This window comes from Capricornis sumatraensis, chromosome 17 (assembly GCF_032405125.1).
Source record: "Capricornis sumatraensis isolate serow.1 chromosome 17, serow.2, whole genome shotgun sequence".
NCBI lineage: Eukaryota > Metazoa > Chordata > Mammalia > Artiodactyla > Bovidae > Capricornis > Capricornis sumatraensis.
The window spans coordinates 78837391-78853270 of record NC_091085.1 but is presented as its reverse complement, the minus strand read 5'-3'; the positions used below and the strand labels follow the sequence as shown (position 1 = coordinate 78853270).

The window sequence follows — 15880 nt, the reverse complement described above, 5'->3', positions numbered from 1 at the left end:
GAGCCACCCCCAGCCCTGGGCAATCCCCTCTCTGACGGCACCACCCGGATCCGGGCCGCCTGGGCGAGGCCCGCGGCCCCTCCCGCCGCTTCCGGGGCCCGCCCCTCAGCGAGCGCCGCGCGCTTCCGCGTCTCTATGGTCCCGACTTCCGCGGCTCGGCAAACCTCGCGAGACCTCGGCGGCGCCGCAATGGCGAGACCGTGAGTGCCGCAGACAGGAGTCGGAAGAGCGGGCTGGGGCGGGACTTGGCGAGGTCGGGCCGGGGAGACTCGCCAGGCTGCGGACGCCGGAGCGGGGCGGCGGCCTGGACCCCGGCGGCCGCCGAGACCGAGCTCCCGCCTCTGCCCCAGATGCCGCGTCACTGCTCCGCCGCCGGCTGCTGCACACGGGACACGCGCGAGACGCGCAATCGCGGCATCTCCTTCCACAGGTCGGCGCGCCGGCGCGCGCAGGGCCCCGTGCGCATGCGCCCGCCCCGCCGCCGCGCACGCGCCTTCGCGCCGGGGGCGGGGCTCTGGTGGGGCCCGCAGCGGGCGGGGGCGGCGCCTGCGCTGCGCGAGGATGCCGGGCGGGCCTGTGTCTCCCCGGGAGCGCGCGGGCTGGGTTCGCCGGAGGTCCGCGGGCGGTATGAGCCGGGCGCACCTTCCCGTCGCGCTCACGGGCTCGCGGCCCCCGCAGGCTTCCCAAGAAGGACAACCCGAGGCGGGGTTTGTGGCTGGCCAACTGCCAGCGACTGGACCCCAGCGGGCAGGGCCTGTGGGACCCGGCGTCGGAGTACATCTACTTCTGCTCCAAGCACTTCGAGGAGAACTGCTTTGAGTTGGTGGGAATAAGGTGAGCCTCCTGGCAGCCGGCGGTCGGGAGGGCGTGAACACGGGGTGGGTGGCCGGTGGGGAGGCCGCCGGAGTAGCAGGTCTGGTGCTTCCCACCTCGTCACCTCAGCTTCCGCTCCAGACGGACCTGGGCAGCGAGACCCTAGCCCCACGCCTGCCGCACTGGCCCCAGCCGGAGCGCGCTCCCTGCAGCCCCAGCCCTCCCAGCGAAGGCGCGGAAGAAACCCGTCCTTCTGCCTGCTGCTGCGGTGGTGGTGGGGCCCTTAACTTGGGAAATTCCCTGAAGTCATTGTCGGCACGCTGCCTCCCACTTCCCACGGAGTCAGGGTGGCAGGCTGCTCTGCCGCCTGCAGTGTGGCGGGACTGTATTCCGTCTCATCCAGACCACTCTCCCCGCAGTGGGTATCACAGGCTGAAGGAGGGAGCGGTTCCAACCATATTTGAGTCTTTCTCGAAGTTGCGCCGGACCAAGACCAAGCGGCACGGTTACCCGCCGGGCCCCCCAGAAGTCAGCCGCCTGCGGCGATGCAGGAAACGGTACGTGCTGTCCCGCTGTGCAGCCCCGGAGGGACCGGCCTGCAGGGTGCTGGCCAGCAGCCTTCCTGGGCGGGGCTGGGAGCCTGTGGAGTGGGTTCAGGGATGGGGGTGAGGGGGACTGTGAAGTGGGTCAGGGCGCCCTGCGCCTGGCCCGGCGTGTCAGTCTGTCTGTCTCTTCCCAGCTGCTCTGAGGGCCCGGGGCCCACCGCTCCATTTTCCCCGCCTCCACCTGCTGACGTCCCCTGCTTTCCTGTGGAAGAGGCCTCGGCACCTGCGGCCTTGTCTGCCTCCCCAGCCGGGAGGCTGGAGCCTGGCCTCAGCAGCCCCTTCTCCGACCTCCTGGGGCCCCTGGGCGCCCAGGCAGATGAAGCGGGCTGCAGCGCCCAGCCCTCCCCGGAGCGCCAGCCGTCCCCTCTGGAGCCGCGGCCCGTCTCGCCCTCGGCCTACATGCTGCGCCTCCCGCCGCCCGCCGGCGCCTACATCCAGAACGAGCACAGCTACCAGGTGGGCAGCGCCCTGCTCTGGAAGCGGCGGGCCGAGGCCGCCCTGGACGCCCTGGACAAGGCCCAGCGCCAGCTGCAGGCCTGCAAGCGGCGGGAGCAGCGGCTGCGGCTGCGGCTGACCAAGCTGCAGCAGGAGCGAGCGCGGGAGAAGCGGGCCCAGGCCGACGCCCGGCAGACCCTGAGGCAGCACGTGCAGGACTTTGCCCTGCAGCTGAGCAGCAGCGTGGCCTGAGGGGCCACCTGGAGAGGGAGCTGCCCTGAGCCGTGCCTGCCACAATAAAGGGGAGCCTCAAAAGCAGCCCTGCTCTCTGGCTCAGCTGAGCGTTGGGGCCCCGCCCCCTGGGTACCACGTCCATCGCCCCCGACTGGCTAGAGCCCGCTGGAGCGCTCGGCCCTGCAGTCGCGGTGATTCCCAAGCCCCCAGGCTGGCCGAGGTCCCCCTCACTCAGGCCGTTGCCGAACTTCCTGTGCCTCCAGGTGAGCACCCCTCGACTGAGGCTGTCCACCCACCCGCCACACCCAGGGCCGGTCAGTCAGGCCGGAGGTGTGGCAGGCCCTGTGTTTATCCTGGGGGCACAACCCGAGGCAGGAAACGAGCTTTAAGGCTCAGAAGACTGTTTCCCCCCAAGTGGCTTCCTGGCAGCCTGGGCACAAGAGCTGTTGTTCCCAGAAGGGGGGCAGAATGGTGCCTTACCCACTGGGATGGACGCAGGACAGAGGATGGGGCGGCCTGGCCCCACCCAGGCAGGAACCTCCAGGCAGCCCAGGAGTAAGGCAGCCAGCAAGGGGCCGGGAGAGGCCGGAGGCCGGCCTTCGTTCCTCCCCGCAGCCTGCCCTGTGGGCTGGGGAGCGGCTGGAGTGAGCAGAGAGCCCTGCAAGGCTGGCGTGTCCTGCGCCCTCGGGCTGCCTGGCCTCGCCGTGGGAGGACTGCGCGGCGAGCTGTGGGTACAGGTAGCGCTGCTGTGCCTTTAATGGAGGCAAGCCCATTGACAGTAGATGGTGGGAGCAGGCGGGGACCTGGGACGTCTCTGACTTCATTCTGGGACACCCAGGGCCCCGATGTGCGCCTGCGCCAGGGGGTGCCCGGCCGTCCGGAGGTGCTGACCCCTCCGGCTGGGAGCTGAGCTCAGAGCCCTTCACTCCTCACAGTTCATCTGGAGTTGGACTCCACCTGCCCAAGCTCTGGGTGTTAGGACAGGACCCTTACTTACACCGACCTTGACGAGGGTCGGGGGTTGCTGTGCGGCCTACATCAAGGCGCCTTGGCAACATGACCCAGTGGCGGGAGACACAAACCATGCTGGGCCCCTGCAAGATGGTAGGGGACCCAAAGCCAGCTCCCTGCCGGGCCCCTCTGCCCCTCTGGGCCCTGGCCAGGCCCTTCCCCCTGTGGTGTCCTCACCATTGAAGCCTGGCACCCCACCCTGGGAGCGGGCACAAGTCAGAGGCCTGCTTCACTGTCCATTTGCCAGGGGATGTGTGTCCTCAGCAACGAGAGGGGTGTTTGGGACACCGCCGTGTCCGCTCAGCTCCCTTTGGGAGGCTCTGGGCACTCGGGCCCTCAGCTGGAGGCCCACGTGTGAGTGGCACGGGCTGCAGCGGGCGGGGCGGGGCAGCGCATCGCTTGGCCCTCATATGTCGGCCCCCAGCTCTGCACACTGCTTGTCTGAGATGTGGGAGGCCAGCGAGTCGATGATGTCCAGCAGCAGCTGCTGGCTCAGCAAGCGCAGCGTGGGCAGCTTGGAAACCTGCGGAGGCAACCAGAGGCCAGAGGCTGGAGGCAGGTGCTCCCTTCTGCCCCGGGCCAGGTGACCGCGGTCTTCGGGGGTTGAGGAGCAGCCAGCGGGTGGACCTCTCCGTGTGGTCATCCCCAGCGCCCACTGCTGCCAGGGCCAGGCTCCAGTCCCCTGCACCCGACCCGGGCCTGGCTGGCGACAAGGGGGGTGCGCCCTGAGCCCCGACCTTGGTGAACTGGTGCACGATGATGTGCAGGCAGTGCCGCTTCATGTCCAGGGCCTGCGTCTTGTCCGCCGCCTCCAAGATCTGCAACAGCGGGCTCCCTAAGCGGCGCTGCCCCGGCGCCCCGCCCCGCCCCGCCCCGCCCCGCCCCCGCCCCCGCCCCCGCCCCCGCCCAGACTCGGAGGGCCAGGCCCAGACCCAGCGCGGCCACCTGTAGCACGTTCTGCACCGTCACGTTCATCTCCAGGTTCTGCTTGCAGTAGGCCTGCAGACGGTTGTTGTAGAAGCCGTAGTAGTAGGGCGCTGAGAACAGGTAGCTGGGGGCTGGTTAAGGAGCCGCCGGCCAAGGGAGCTTGCCTCCCCTCCCTGGGGAGGGCCTCAGGACATGGCGGCCCGCCCACCACCAGGACGCTGGGCCCCCATCCAGGCAGGGCAGGTCTGTCCTCTGCCTGGGCTCTGAACCACTTGGGGGTCCAGGGCCCAATTCAGGATCCAAACAACACCCCAGGCTCCTCTCCCAAGCAAAGTCCCCCACGCACCTGCAGACCCATCCTCGCCCTCCCTTGCTCCGACCAGCACAGAGCAGACGTGCCCGGGAGCCACGCGTCCTCAGAGCCCCCCGTCCCTCCTGGCTGCAGAACCCTCTGAGCTGGACTGGCTGCTCCAGAGAGCTCAGGGGAGATGGGGCCACCAGGAATCCTTGGGAAACCGCCCGGCCAGGCAGGGCCGGCGGGGTCCAAGGCTGCCGGGCGTCGCCGGGAGCCCTGAGGCTAGGATGCAGAGAGTCCTCGGGCGGCATGTTGACCTCGCCGTAGTAGATGTACCGCAGCATGGACTCGAAGGCCTGCCTGCTGGGCACCATCTCCCCGATGGAGATGTTCACCTGGCCGTCTTCGGGCATGAAGGACCGGAACATGGCCTCGAAGTAGCTGCGGGCGGCAGGCAGCCTCAGCAAGGCAGCCGGCGCCCGACCCCGAGCCCACGAGCCACACCCCACCCACCTGGAGCGGGCGGCCAGGATGGCCTTGTGGGCTGGCCGCGGGTGACCGTCCAGCAGGAGGGTGATGTCGCAAAACTCCGCGCCCGCGCCCTCCAGGTATGCCTTCATGTCCTGGATGAGAGACGTGCCTGGGGGCGTGGAGGGAGCCTGCTAGGGGGCTGCCCCTGACTTAGGGCTTGAGACCCGCCCCCTGCGCGTCTGCCACGTGGCCGCGCCCCCTCCACAAGCCCCTCCCCCCGCTCTGGCCCTTGGGGCTCCGCCCCCCACTCCACAGCCCGGCCTCCTCTCTGATTTGGCCCCCGGAGCCCGCCCACCCCTGTGCTGTGTCACCTGGAGCCGGGGCCAGGTGGTGAAGGAGCCTAAGGTCCCTTCCCAGCTCGGTGGGGACAGGGCAGGGAGGCACCGAGCATCTGAGGGCCGCGCCCACCCGTCACCAGGCCCCAGACCTGGGCGCACCTGGAAGAGAAGCTGGCCCACTAAAGACAGACCCTCAGGCCTGGCGCCCCAGTCAGGGCAGCAGCTGCCAGCGAGGGCCCATGTGCCCCCAGGAACGCCCCCGGAGGTGCAGCCCTGGCGCCCAGCCCACTTGGCGGGGCTCCGCCTTGCCCGAGCATGAGTCGCCTGCGGTTGGACCCTGTGCCCGAAGTGCCCTCCGCCCTCGGAAGAGGAGGGCTCCCTACCGATGTCCACCGGCTGGTCGGAGGGGGCGCGGGGCGGCGGCTGCTGCTTCCGCCGCACAATCTCCACGATCAGAGGGGAGGAGAGGCGCTCAAATTCTTTCATCATGATCACCTGGTTGAAGTGCGACTCCTTCACCACGAAGTTCAGGCAGTGCTCCTGCACACACAGGCGGTGGGCGCCGGGTCAGGCTCGCCGGGTCGGGCCGCAGCGGGAGGGGCGCGGGTGGGGGCCGCCGGGGGACCCCGCCGGCACCTTGAGCTGGCCCAGCTGCAGCCGGGCGGCGCTCTCGCACACGACCAGCACGTTCTGCAGGTCCACTGAGGCCTCGATGTACTGGCGACACAGCTGCTCCAGGCGGCAGAGCTGGAAGCCCAGCGCCAGCTTGTACACGTCCATGATGAGCAGCACGTCCTCCACGTGACCTGCGCCCCCACAGCCCCCTTGAGCCTCGGGCCGCGCGGGGGGAACGGGGCCCAGGAGCCGCAGGCCGCCCCCGCCTGCCCGCCTGGGGCCCACCCACCGGGGCCCGCCCCGTCGCAGCGCGCCGACCTTTCCGCGGGTACTGGATCTTGTCGGTGTAGAGGAACTGCATGAGAGCCTCGAACGGCCGCGCCTCCGCTTCGCGGATGGCCACGCGCAGCAGGGGCGGCCGGGCCGCTCCCGCAGCAGCCACAGGGCCCTCCCTGGGCGCCGGGGCCGCCTCCTCCTCCAACTTCTGTGGGCAGAGGAAGAGGGCTCAGGGCGCCACGGAAGCGGCGGACGGGCCGGGGCAGGGGCGCCGCGGGGCGCGCGCAGCCTCACCCGCGCCTGGGCGATCTTCCTGCGGAGCCAGCGGCTGCGCGCCGTGACGATGGCCACGTGGCCCTGCACGCACTCCTCCTTCTGCGGGGAGAGGCAGGGCTCAGCGGAGGGCGGGGGCCCGGGGCAGGGGCCGCTGGCGGGCACGGGGGGCGGGGGGGGGCACCCACCTCGCCCAGCACGAACTCCACGTCGCAGAACTGGCGGCCCTCCCACAGCCGCCCGTAGTCCTCGTGCAGCGTGCACTTGGGGTAGGAGGAGAACTGCAAGCAGAGAGCGCGCTGCCGGCCCGCGCGGCGCCGCCCAGGCTCCCCGGGCCCGCGGCGGGCCGCCCCCAGCCCGGCCTCGGCGGCCGCCACCCCACCTGGAACCTGTACATCTCCCCGCTCCGGATGTTGTTGTCCACTGTGCCCCCGAAGATGTACATGGCGTCCGAGATGACGGCGGCCGCGTGGAAGAGTCTTCCGCTGGGCAGCTGGGTGGAAAGGGGTCAGTCGGCGGAGGGGACAAGGAAGGCGCGGGGGTGTCCGGCGGCGGAGCTGCCTGAGGCCCCGCGCCGGCCTGGCTGTAAACAAGGACGGCACCAGTGGCCTGGAAGAGCGGCGGATCACAGGACAGGAGACCAGACGCCCCCCTCCCCAGAAAAACCACGTGTGGGGGGAGGGGGGGCTTGTGTGCGCAAAAGGGAAGGATAGACCCTGTGCCCCTAGAGGTGGTGCCAGGCGCCACGTGCTGCACACCTGCGGCCCGGCCAGGGGGCGTGGGCTCCGGGCCTCCCCTCACGTGCTGGGTGACCCTCGAGCCTCCGTCTCCTGACCACACCACCAGCTCCAGAGCGTGAGTAGGGGGGGGGCGGGCAGGGGCCAGAAGGGTGCCGGGCCTCACCTCTGAGGCAGGCAGGGAGGGCTGCCTGGATGTGGTGCTGCCGAAGTCCAGGCCGAACACGTCCCGGGACTTCTTGCAGCCGGTCCGCTCCTCGGAGCCGGGAGCAGGCACCTCCTCGGAAGCGGACGCTCGCTCTGGCATCTCGGCCCCGCCGACCTGGGGGCAATAGGCGCGAGCAGGGCCCTCAGCAACGGCTGGGCGGGCGGCGGGAGGCTGCTGCTGGCCCCGCCCAGCTTGCGGATGGGTGCTGGGGCCACAGTGTGGGTGTAGGAGAGGCTGGATGGGGGCTCCCCCCGGCGCGGCAGAGACGGGATCCAGGCCCCGTTCACGCGCACATCCCGGGAACGTGCCCGGCACGGCGCACGCACACCGCTGCTGCGCTTTACTGCGCGGGTGCTCAGTGGAGGGCAGAGGGCTGGGCCGCAGCGTCCGGCGCCAAGGGCCCTGGGCACCCCGGCCTCACTGCTGCCGGCCGCCGGGGGCACCGCGGGCCGGCCGCACTCACCTCACTATCCGAGCTGGGCTGGATGACCTCCCAGGTCTGGAAGTCCACGTCATAGCAGTGCAGCTCGTTGGGGAGGGTGTTGTCGGCCGCGCCCCCGAACACATAGAGGTGGCGGTCAAAGGCCACCATGGTGTGCCCGTAGCGCCGCTGCGGGGGCGGCGGGGCGCCCCGCAGCAGGTGCTCGGTGGGGATGCGTGTCCACCTGCGAGCCGGGTTCACGCTGCATATGACCATCCATGGGGCGGCAGCTCCTGCTGCCCTGCAGCCTCCGCCTGGGTGCTGAGCCCCCCACCCCAGTCCACCCTGGCACCAGCCCTCTGGCCCCTCAGGACCACTGTAGGGTCCGTCTCAGCCTCACTGCCCCCCACAGAGCAGGCAGCAGTGGAGGGCCAGGGGGCGGCTGTCTTCAAGCTGGGACCCAGAGGGCGGCCACCCAGGCTGCAGTAGGGCCCTGCGCCAAGGCGGCCAGCTGTGTGTGGGGCCCACAGGGGCAGCCCCCAGGCACGGGTGTGGAGCGCTGACGGGGGCCCCGCCTGCAGGGCACTCACGTCTGGTCCTTGAACTCGAACTGGAAAAGGTTGTTGGTTATCTTGGCCCCACTCTGGCCCGAGAAGACGAACATCCTGTCCCTGCACACGGCGGCCGGGAAGTTGCAGCAGGAGGGCGGGATCTCGCCGCTCTGGGCCACCTGCGGGGTGGGGAGGCCACTCAGCCCGCGCCCGGCCCGGGCCGCTGAGCTGGGGCTATGCTCACCCCGAGGACTCACAGCCCGCGTCCGCACAACAGCTCAAAGCCCCACGTGGACGGGCCCAGGGTGAACAGCGGGGGTGCCTTACGACAGGGGTGGCAGGGCAGCGGGCGACAGGCCACCCAGGACCCCAACAGCAGTCGCCCCCATCGTGTCTGAGGAAGGATGCATCGTCCCCAACTATGGCAGTCACAGGCTCGGCCGTGGTCTCCCGGCCTGGAGCAAGGCGGCCTCCGCACCCCACAGCCCTCACCTCCTCCCAGCACGTGAGCTCCCGGTCCTGGAGGCCGATGGTCCACATGTCGTTCAACCTGCATCGGGACAGAGGCGGTGGGACCCTGCAGCTGGGCTGGAGGTCAGGGTGGGCCTGGGCCCGGCCGGGACAGACGGCCCCAGGAGGGAGTCTGACTGGGGACTACAGAGCGGCCTTGGGGTGGGGGCTTCGGCTGGGGGCTGCCCCGAGGCCCCGGGGGCCACCACGAAGCCTGCGGCACTCGGGGCTTCTGGAACTGGCTGGGGTCCTGGGGACTGAGCGCTTGGTGCTTTTGTAATCAGAGCACAGCAACGTTGACGTTCCACAGCAGGAAGGCGCCTGCCTCCCCCGCTCTGAGCTCTGAGGACACCAGCTACGGTCCTGGGAGTCCTTGGCCAGCAGTCTAGACGTGTGGGGCCCACCACGCCTTCAGTCACCCCGGGAGCTTCAGGGGTGCCAGAGCGCCTGTCCCCGGTGGGGGTCCGGCGTGGGGCCTCCACTCAGTGGCCTTCCCCCAGCCGCATCCACACACCCAGCCTCCTGGGAAACCCGGCTCGTGCCTCCTCCCCAGGGCAGGCGGGCCGCTCTGCGCCCGGCGTGTCTCTGGCCACGGCCTACCTGGCGTTGCCATCATAGCCGGCAAAGATCCACAGCTTGTCACTGTACACCGTGGCACCGTGGGCCGAGCGGGCGACTGGCAGCCTGGGGCAAGTGGAGGGCAGGGCTGGGGGCACCCTGGGCAGAGCTGAGCCGCACAGCCCCACATAGCCCGGGTCCCAGCCCTGTGAGCCCCACCGCCCTGGGGCGAACATGCCCACACCCGCTGACCGGGGCTGCTGGGAATAAGGGACCTGGCAGAGTCTGAGCCCACGTGGGCACTGGACGAGGAGTCACACGTCCAAGGGCACAGAGCCCCCTCCAAGCCCCTGCCTGGTGTTGAGGGGGTGCCTGTAAAGCAGGGCCAGAGAAGGCCGTCCGCGGAACACTGGGTCTCCCTACCCTCTGGAGGGATCCAGGGGAGCTGAGAGCCAGGGATGGGCAAACAGGGCCAGCTGGCGGGTGCTGCGGGCTCCCAGCTCGGCCGCTGCGGGCCCCTCTTAGCTTTTAGAGTTAGGGTTAGGGTTAGGGTTAGGAACACTGCTTCTGTCTTGGGCTTTCGTCCTTTGGCCGAGGCAAGTGGGATCGTAGCTCCCTGACCAGGGTTCGAACCCACACCCCTTGCCTTGGAAGGCAGTCTTAACCCCTGGGCCGTCCCGGAAGGCCCCTTCATCTGTAACCCCACAGAGGCCAGTCCAGGCCCGCCGCCCCCCGAGACCCAGCATGGCAGCCCGTATAACCCCAAAGGTCTCAGCACAGTCTCACCGTCCTTCAATTTTCCACTCTGTCCACTGGCCAGTTGCAAACTTGTATTCAAAGAGGTCATTTTTGTTCTTCAGGTTTGAGTTGGAGTAGATGTCGCCAGTGTAGCCCCCTGTAAAGAGAGCAAGAAGCCCCCACAGCCCGGGGCGCCAGCTCAGTCTGCAAACCCAGGGGGCGGCGGGCGCGGGCGGGGTCTGCCCTTGGTCAGCATGTCCCCCAGGACCCCTGCCGCCCATCAGCTCCTGCTCGAGGCTCTGGGGACAGCAGCCGGCCGCAGAGGCAGACGGTGCCCCCTGGAGATCAGGACGGTCGGGGGAGGGGACCCGAGAGGCCCCCGACCCAGCACAGGCGCTGGGGGGCATAGAGAGGCTGGCCCAGCACAGCCCGGGGCCGAGGCTCGACGGGAGGCGGCACTCACCGAAGACGAACATGCTGCTCCCGTAGACCACGGCGGAGTGGTGGTAGCGGGGGGCCGGGGGGGTCCCGGTGGTGAAGGCCCTGAGCGGGGAAGGGGCATCAGGTGCAAGCGGTGGGCAGCCCCATCACCCCCACACTGCTCTCTGCTTTCTCATTATAGAAGCCTTAAAAAAACTGCCAACTAAGGAAAAAACAAAACCTCACATATAATCCCTTTGCCAGAAACCACTGTCCACAGCTTGAGGGTACACCTCCCCACCTTCCCCACAGTTATGCCTCTGAGTAATTTTCTGTGATTTCTCTATGACCAACTCAGTGAGCACGAATCTGAGCAAACTCCCAGAGACACTGGGCTTCCTTGGCGGCTCAGGGTGAAGTATCGGCCTGCAATGCGGCCCCCAAGCCAGCTGCAGGAGACCCAGGTTCGATCCCAGGGTCAGGAAGATGCCCTGGAAGAGGAAAGGCCAACCCACTCCAGTCTTCTTGCCTGGAGAACCCCATGGACAGAGGAGCCTGGCTGCTACAGTCCACGGGGTCACAAAGAGTCGAACACGACTGAAGCGACGCAGCGCAGACCCACAGCAGGAGACCGTGGAGGACAGGGAGGCCTGGTGCGCAGCCCGTGGGGCTGCCGAGAGTCAGACGGGACTGAGCGAACGGACGACACTGCTCCGCAGTGGGATCCCGTGCTGGCCTCCTGGCCCCTCTGGAGCCATGCCCCCCGCGGCGCCAGGCTGAGCCGTGCTCTGCAGCGCAGGTGTCCGTGCGGCTTAGCTGCTCCTTTTCAGACTTCTAACTGAAGCAATTTTTAACCATGAATTCAAAGTCTTGAGAGTGATTTTCCAGTTCACCTGTAACTCCTGCACACAGGTTGCGAACTGACCTGACCCCAGCGCCACCCGGGGGTCTGGGCAGGGTGCCGCCGCGAGTCTCAGGCCCAGACATCCTCCTCTGTCAAAGGTGGGGCGGTGAGACCCCCCAACCCCGCGGAAGGCAGGGCCCAGAGCTGCTACAGAGGCTGGCAGTGGGCACAGCTCAGGAGGAAGCCCAACACTTCCTAGCCCCGGGATCTTTTCCTCCCCTCAGCTGGGAGCTGCCCCCAGCGGGGCTGGACTGGAGCAGAAGGGCACAGACATCCAGAGCTCAGAGAGGGCATGCGTCTTGCCCAAGACCACACAGCAGGGAAGGGCCTGGGACCTGCGGGCTGCCCGCTGCCTGTGCAGGGCCTCCCGGAATGGGATGGCCCTGGGGAAAGGCAGGGTGGGGGGCAGCTGCTGGGTGGCCCCTGTAGTGGCGGAGACCGTCCTGTAAGGACCCGTCAGCCCACGGCCCCCCAGTGGGCTCCCACAGCAGCCCCTGGCCTGGGAGATGGAGCTGGTGATGGAACAGCTCTCCTGAAGCAGAATCTAAGGACCCACAACTGGACCCCCTAAAATCACAGGATTCGGAAAATCCAATCTTAGCCACAGACCAGAAAAGAAAGTCAGGAAGCAGAAAGAAAAGAGAAGGCCAGGGGTCGCTAAGAGAGGGGCTGGATGCGGTCATCAGCTCCTTGAAGCATCTCTAGCCCTGCTCGCACGGGACCCGGCCAGGGGGCGCTTGTGTCTGGGCCGGGGGCACCCACCTGCACCAGGAGCAGTCCTTCACGTCGAAGCGCAGGAGGTCATTGAGCATCGTCTTCCTGAAAGACAGTGAGGACCGGCGGATGGACACGGGCAGCTGATTGAGAGGCTCAGCCAGGGCAGCTAGCTGATGCTCGAGGGTCCAGAGATGAGACCCCAAAGGGAGCTCCCCGTGGATGCGGGACCCGGGGCCGCCACGGAGGCGGGACCAACCCGCCCAGGGTCGGGACGCACGCCTGGTTCCAGGCACCTTGCGTCTCACCAGCCACCCCACTCTCGCTCCCAGGCCGCAGCGGGTCAGGGAGGCCCCTTGTCTTCTCTCTCTTCCTGTCGCCTCTTTATCGCAGAGCCAAGGAAATAACCACATTCAAGATATAATAAAGCACACGCAGAACCACAGGCCACCTAACAACACCCACCCGTTACCCCCCAGCCCTCACAGGAAGGGCGAGAAGGGCATCCACCCAGCCAAGAGCCCAGCACCCCTGCCCGTGGGCCAGGCCTGCGCCTCTGCTCCCCCTCGAGGAAACAGCCTGGGCGACCTCAGGGCCTGAGGCCACGCCCCACGGGCAGAGAAGCAGAGGAGACCGGCCCCTCCCTCGCCCCTGCGCACCCCTCTAAGCAGGAGGAGCCACTCTGCGCTGTTTACAAAGTTCCAACTCGAGTGAGACAAATCCTCTGTTTCTTAGTGTCTCCTTGCAGAGAAAATGTTTCTGCTTCCAGCTACACAGCTGTCACTCAAAGGCTGTGCCCCCGGCACAGGGTGGGGGACTCATCACCCCCGGCCCTGCGCTGGCCACTAGGCCTTTTCTGGCTCGGGGGAGTCTCCTTCAGGCTGCAGTCAACCCCTGGGGATGGACGCCTCTTCCGCATTTCATTCCCGCCAATGGCACACATGTATGGAATTAGTGCTGGGACAGAGCTCCAGCCCCGGCCGAGGAGAGACACAGCGAACATCTGGCTGCTCTGAGGACCAGTGCAGCCGGAAGAGGTGCAGAAGCGGAGGGGAGGCCACCGGCTGGTCCAGCTGGTCTGAGGGGTGGGGGGGGAGGCCTCAATCCCAGATGTAGAGGAGGGGCAGGGAGGGTGGGAAGCAGGGAGGCAGGGGGAGGGTGCTCACGTGCAGTCAAGACACAGTGAGGCAGGGTGTCCAGTGCCACACAGGCAAGGGCAGTGGGGCTGTGGGCACGCGTGCGGTCCAGGAGGGCGCGCGCCTTTCCCCAAAGAGGGGGCCGTGCCAGGTTATGAGCCAAGAAGGAACATGCTCCAGCCTGCTGCGCGTGGGCAGGGAGGCTGGAAGCCCCTTCTCCCCAGTATGCAGGCCCCACGGAGGGATCCTGTGGGACCGCGGCCACAGCCCGTCAGAGGCCAGGCCTGCCTGAGCTACAGGCCAGTCTGTGGCGGAGAGGGGCGGACAGGCTCAAGGGCGGGATCGGTCTGTGCCCACAGCACCCCCGCCCCACGGGGACACCTGCGTCCTGGGCCCTGACAGCCCGGGGCTCACTGACCCTCAGGAGCACCTTTCAAAAGCAAGGCGGAAGCCCACCGCCTTCGACAGAGGAGACACGGGGGCAGTGGAGGGTTGAAGCCACGTTCTCAAAGCCACCAAGCTGACCTCAACCAAGCCCCGTGTGTCCAGGAGCCCAACTTCAGCCTCACACCCAGCTGGCTCCCAACCCTCCAGAGCCCTGGGAGGCCATCCCTGGCCTCTCCTGTGTACATCCGGGGTGCACGCGGCAGGGAAGCCCAGCAGACTCCAGGCAGCACAGTCCTGCCACACGGATCCCTCTGCTCCAGACTCTTCCTCTCTCCTGGTGCAGAATAAGCCTGCCGGCCTGCTGTGGTAGCCTGGCCGGGCCCCGCCCTTGCTAAGGCAGCTCCGTCTCTCCGGGGAGATGCAGCTCCTGGAAGAACCCGGCCGCACAGACCAAGGGCCACCTTGGCAGCTGGTTCACAGAAGGAAGCCAGCCACCACTGAACCGGGAACCGTCGTGGGGTGGAGACGGGCCACCGGGAAAGGCTGTTTGCCAGGCATGTGCAGCGAAACGTAGGGAAACCCTCGTGCAAGTGAGCGACGCTGGAAGGCAGGAAATTTGTGTTCTCCGAACCTTGTCAGCCGCCCGTGTGGGGCGCGGGGAAGGAGCAGCGCCTGGCCGGGGCGCCGGCCGGGGCAGATGCGTCTCCTTCAAGGCTGCGTCCACTCATGCAGGACAGGGCCGGCTCCCTGACTTCAGTGTGTGCTCCCCATCGCTGAGAGAGCCTCACGGATTCAGGAGCCGGGCCCAGGGCTTAGCTCTCATCTGGAAGAGTGGCGGTGGGGCTGCAGAGACTAAGTCCCTGCCACCCTGCTCCTCGAGACCCAGACTCACCCGTTGTCTCCACCAAACACATAGATGGCGTCTTTATAGGCTACCACTGTGTGCTTGCTGCGCCTGCAGACAGAGAGGGGCGGGCGGCCGTCAAGCCAGGACGCCCCTGGGGGGCACCCGCCAACCGGACTCGGCGCAGGGGGCTGCCACCTAAGTCGGATAACAACCCTCCTCCCCAAGATCGGTGGAGACTCCCAAGCTCCACCAGCACCCTCAAAGGGCTCCGCGCGTGGAGACCCCGGACTCTCCCACCCCACTGCGGAGCCCCGGGGCTCCAGCTCCACATTCACAAACACAGCGTGGCCGTAGTCCTCAGCCCCGGGCACTCGGGGATCCCCTCGGAAGCCCCTTCCCCTAACCCTGATCACCAGCCCCCCAGCCCCCCAAATACTACCGCGTCGGGCCCCGCCCCGCCGTACCGAGCCCCCACGAACTCGTCGCAGGGCGGGAGGCGTCGCCAACGATGCACGGTCTCAGAGGGCCCGAAGTTGAGCGTCAGGTACTCGACGCTGTCCGAGCAGCTGTGGTCAAAGTCCACGCTCGGGGCCACCTTGGACCGCGCGCCGCCGGCCAGCGCCCCGGCCCCGATCGGGCCTCCCGAGCCGCCCGGCCCCGCCATGCCGAGTCCTCGGCTGATGGGACCCGGGGGCCGCGGGAAGCGCGGCCGCCGCCCCGAGCCGCCCCGCGGAACTACATTTCCCGGCGAGCCCCGCGCCGGCCGGCGCCCGCACTTCCGGGTTCCGCCGCGCACTTCCGGGTTCAACCGCGCACTTCCGGCCGGCGCCGTCGGCACTCCTGGGCGAGTCTCGGGTGGACTCTACCCACTGGCCTGCGCGGCGAGCTCATGGTGGTCTCCCCAGAAATGTTTTCCTCGGGGCGCGGTACCCCCTCACCCTCGGCTCCAGAGTACGTGGACCCGGCAGCAGCCCCGCACGGCCCGCATGTCCCCGGCGCGGCTCCCGGCATGCCCTGCGCGCGCGGCTCTGTCGCAATTGTCCGCCGCGCCCGGAATCCCGGACGGAAGGGTTCCGGGCTCGCAGCGGCCCCCGTGGTCCCCGCCGCCGTCCCCTTCCTGCTGAGTCCCCAGCCCGGCCCCCAGCATCTCCGCTCCCCTCGGCCTTCCTTCCACGTTGCGAAGCAGCGTGTTGCGGAGGCTCTGGGTTCTCGGTCCTACTCTAGGCAGAGCCTCAGCTGCTTCATCTGCGAAATGGGCATGCAGGAAGCTTAGGTTGCCACGAGACCCAGTCCTCGGCCCTAATGTGGTCAGCGCCGCGGAACTGCCAAGCGCGACCTCCTGTTTCAAACCCTTGGCACCCTCTACCTGCAGTGCCCCTCCTTCAAAATCCAGACCCAGGGCTTCGATCTGCGGGGGCGCCTTCCCCAGTCCCCGGGGGGTGCAGAATCAGCTGCT

The 15880-nt window shown here is 68.3% G+C and overlaps 2 protein-coding genes across 2 annotated transcripts; one reads left to right on the top strand and one right to left on the bottom strand.

Moving 5' to 3' along the window:
* Positions 1-189: 189 nt before the first annotated feature.
* Positions 190-2107, top strand: THAP7 (THAP domain containing 7). Its single transcript, XM_068990122.1, has 5 exons — positions 190-200; positions 351-430; positions 679-834; positions 1233-1370; positions 1553-2107. The coding sequence occupies exons 2-5, from the start codon at positions 351-353 to the stop codon at positions 2103-2105; spliced, it is 927 nt and encodes a 308-aa protein (XP_068846223.1). The 5' UTR covers positions 190-200; the 3' UTR covers positions 2106-2107.
* Positions 2108-3369: 1262 nt separating this feature from the next.
* LZTR1 (leucine zipper like post translational regulator 1) lies at positions 3370-15088 on the bottom strand. The gene is made up of 21 exons (XM_068989657.1): positions 14889-15088; positions 14470-14532; positions 12103-12159; positions 10480-10559; positions 10065-10173; positions 9321-9404; positions 8703-8760; positions 8250-8389; positions 7702-7903; positions 7197-7352; positions 6676-6786; positions 6482-6574; positions 6307-6395; positions 6063-6235; positions 5766-5935; positions 5513-5669; positions 4834-4960; positions 4612-4761; positions 4044-4149; positions 3836-3916; positions 3370-3621 (listed from the first exon to the last, which is right to left on the bottom strand). The coding sequence occupies exons 1-21, from the start codon at positions 15086-15088 to the stop codon at positions 3505-3507; spliced, it is 2523 nt and encodes an 840-aa protein (XP_068845758.1). The 3' UTR covers positions 3370-3504.
* Between the last annotated feature and the right edge of the window lie 792 nt (positions 15089-15880).

Coding starts and splice junctions, on each gene's coding strand:
- THAP7 (XM_068990122.1), top strand. CDS start 351: ATGCCGCGTCACTGCTCCGCCGCCGGCTGCTGCACACGGGACACGCGC. Junction 835..1,232: donor TTTGAGTTGGTGGGAATAAG/GTGAGCCTCCTG, acceptor CTCTCCCCGCAG/TGGGTATCACAGGCTGAAGG. Junction 1,371..1,552: donor CTGCGGCGATGCAGGAAACG/GTACGTGCTGTC, acceptor GTCTCTTCCCAG/CTGCTCTGAGGGCCCGGGGC.
- LZTR1 (XM_068989657.1), bottom strand. CDS start 15,088: ATGGCGGGGCCGGGCGGCTCGGGAGGCCCGATCGGGGCCGGGGCGCTG. Junction 7,904..8,249: donor TTCGAGTTCAAGGACCAGAC/GTGAGTGCCCTG, acceptor CCCGGCTCGCAG/GTGGACACGCATCCCCACCG. Junction 6,787..7,196: donor CCTCCCTGCCTGCCTCAGAG/GTGAGGCCCGGC, acceptor CTTTCCACCCAG/CTGCCCAGCGGAAGACTCTT.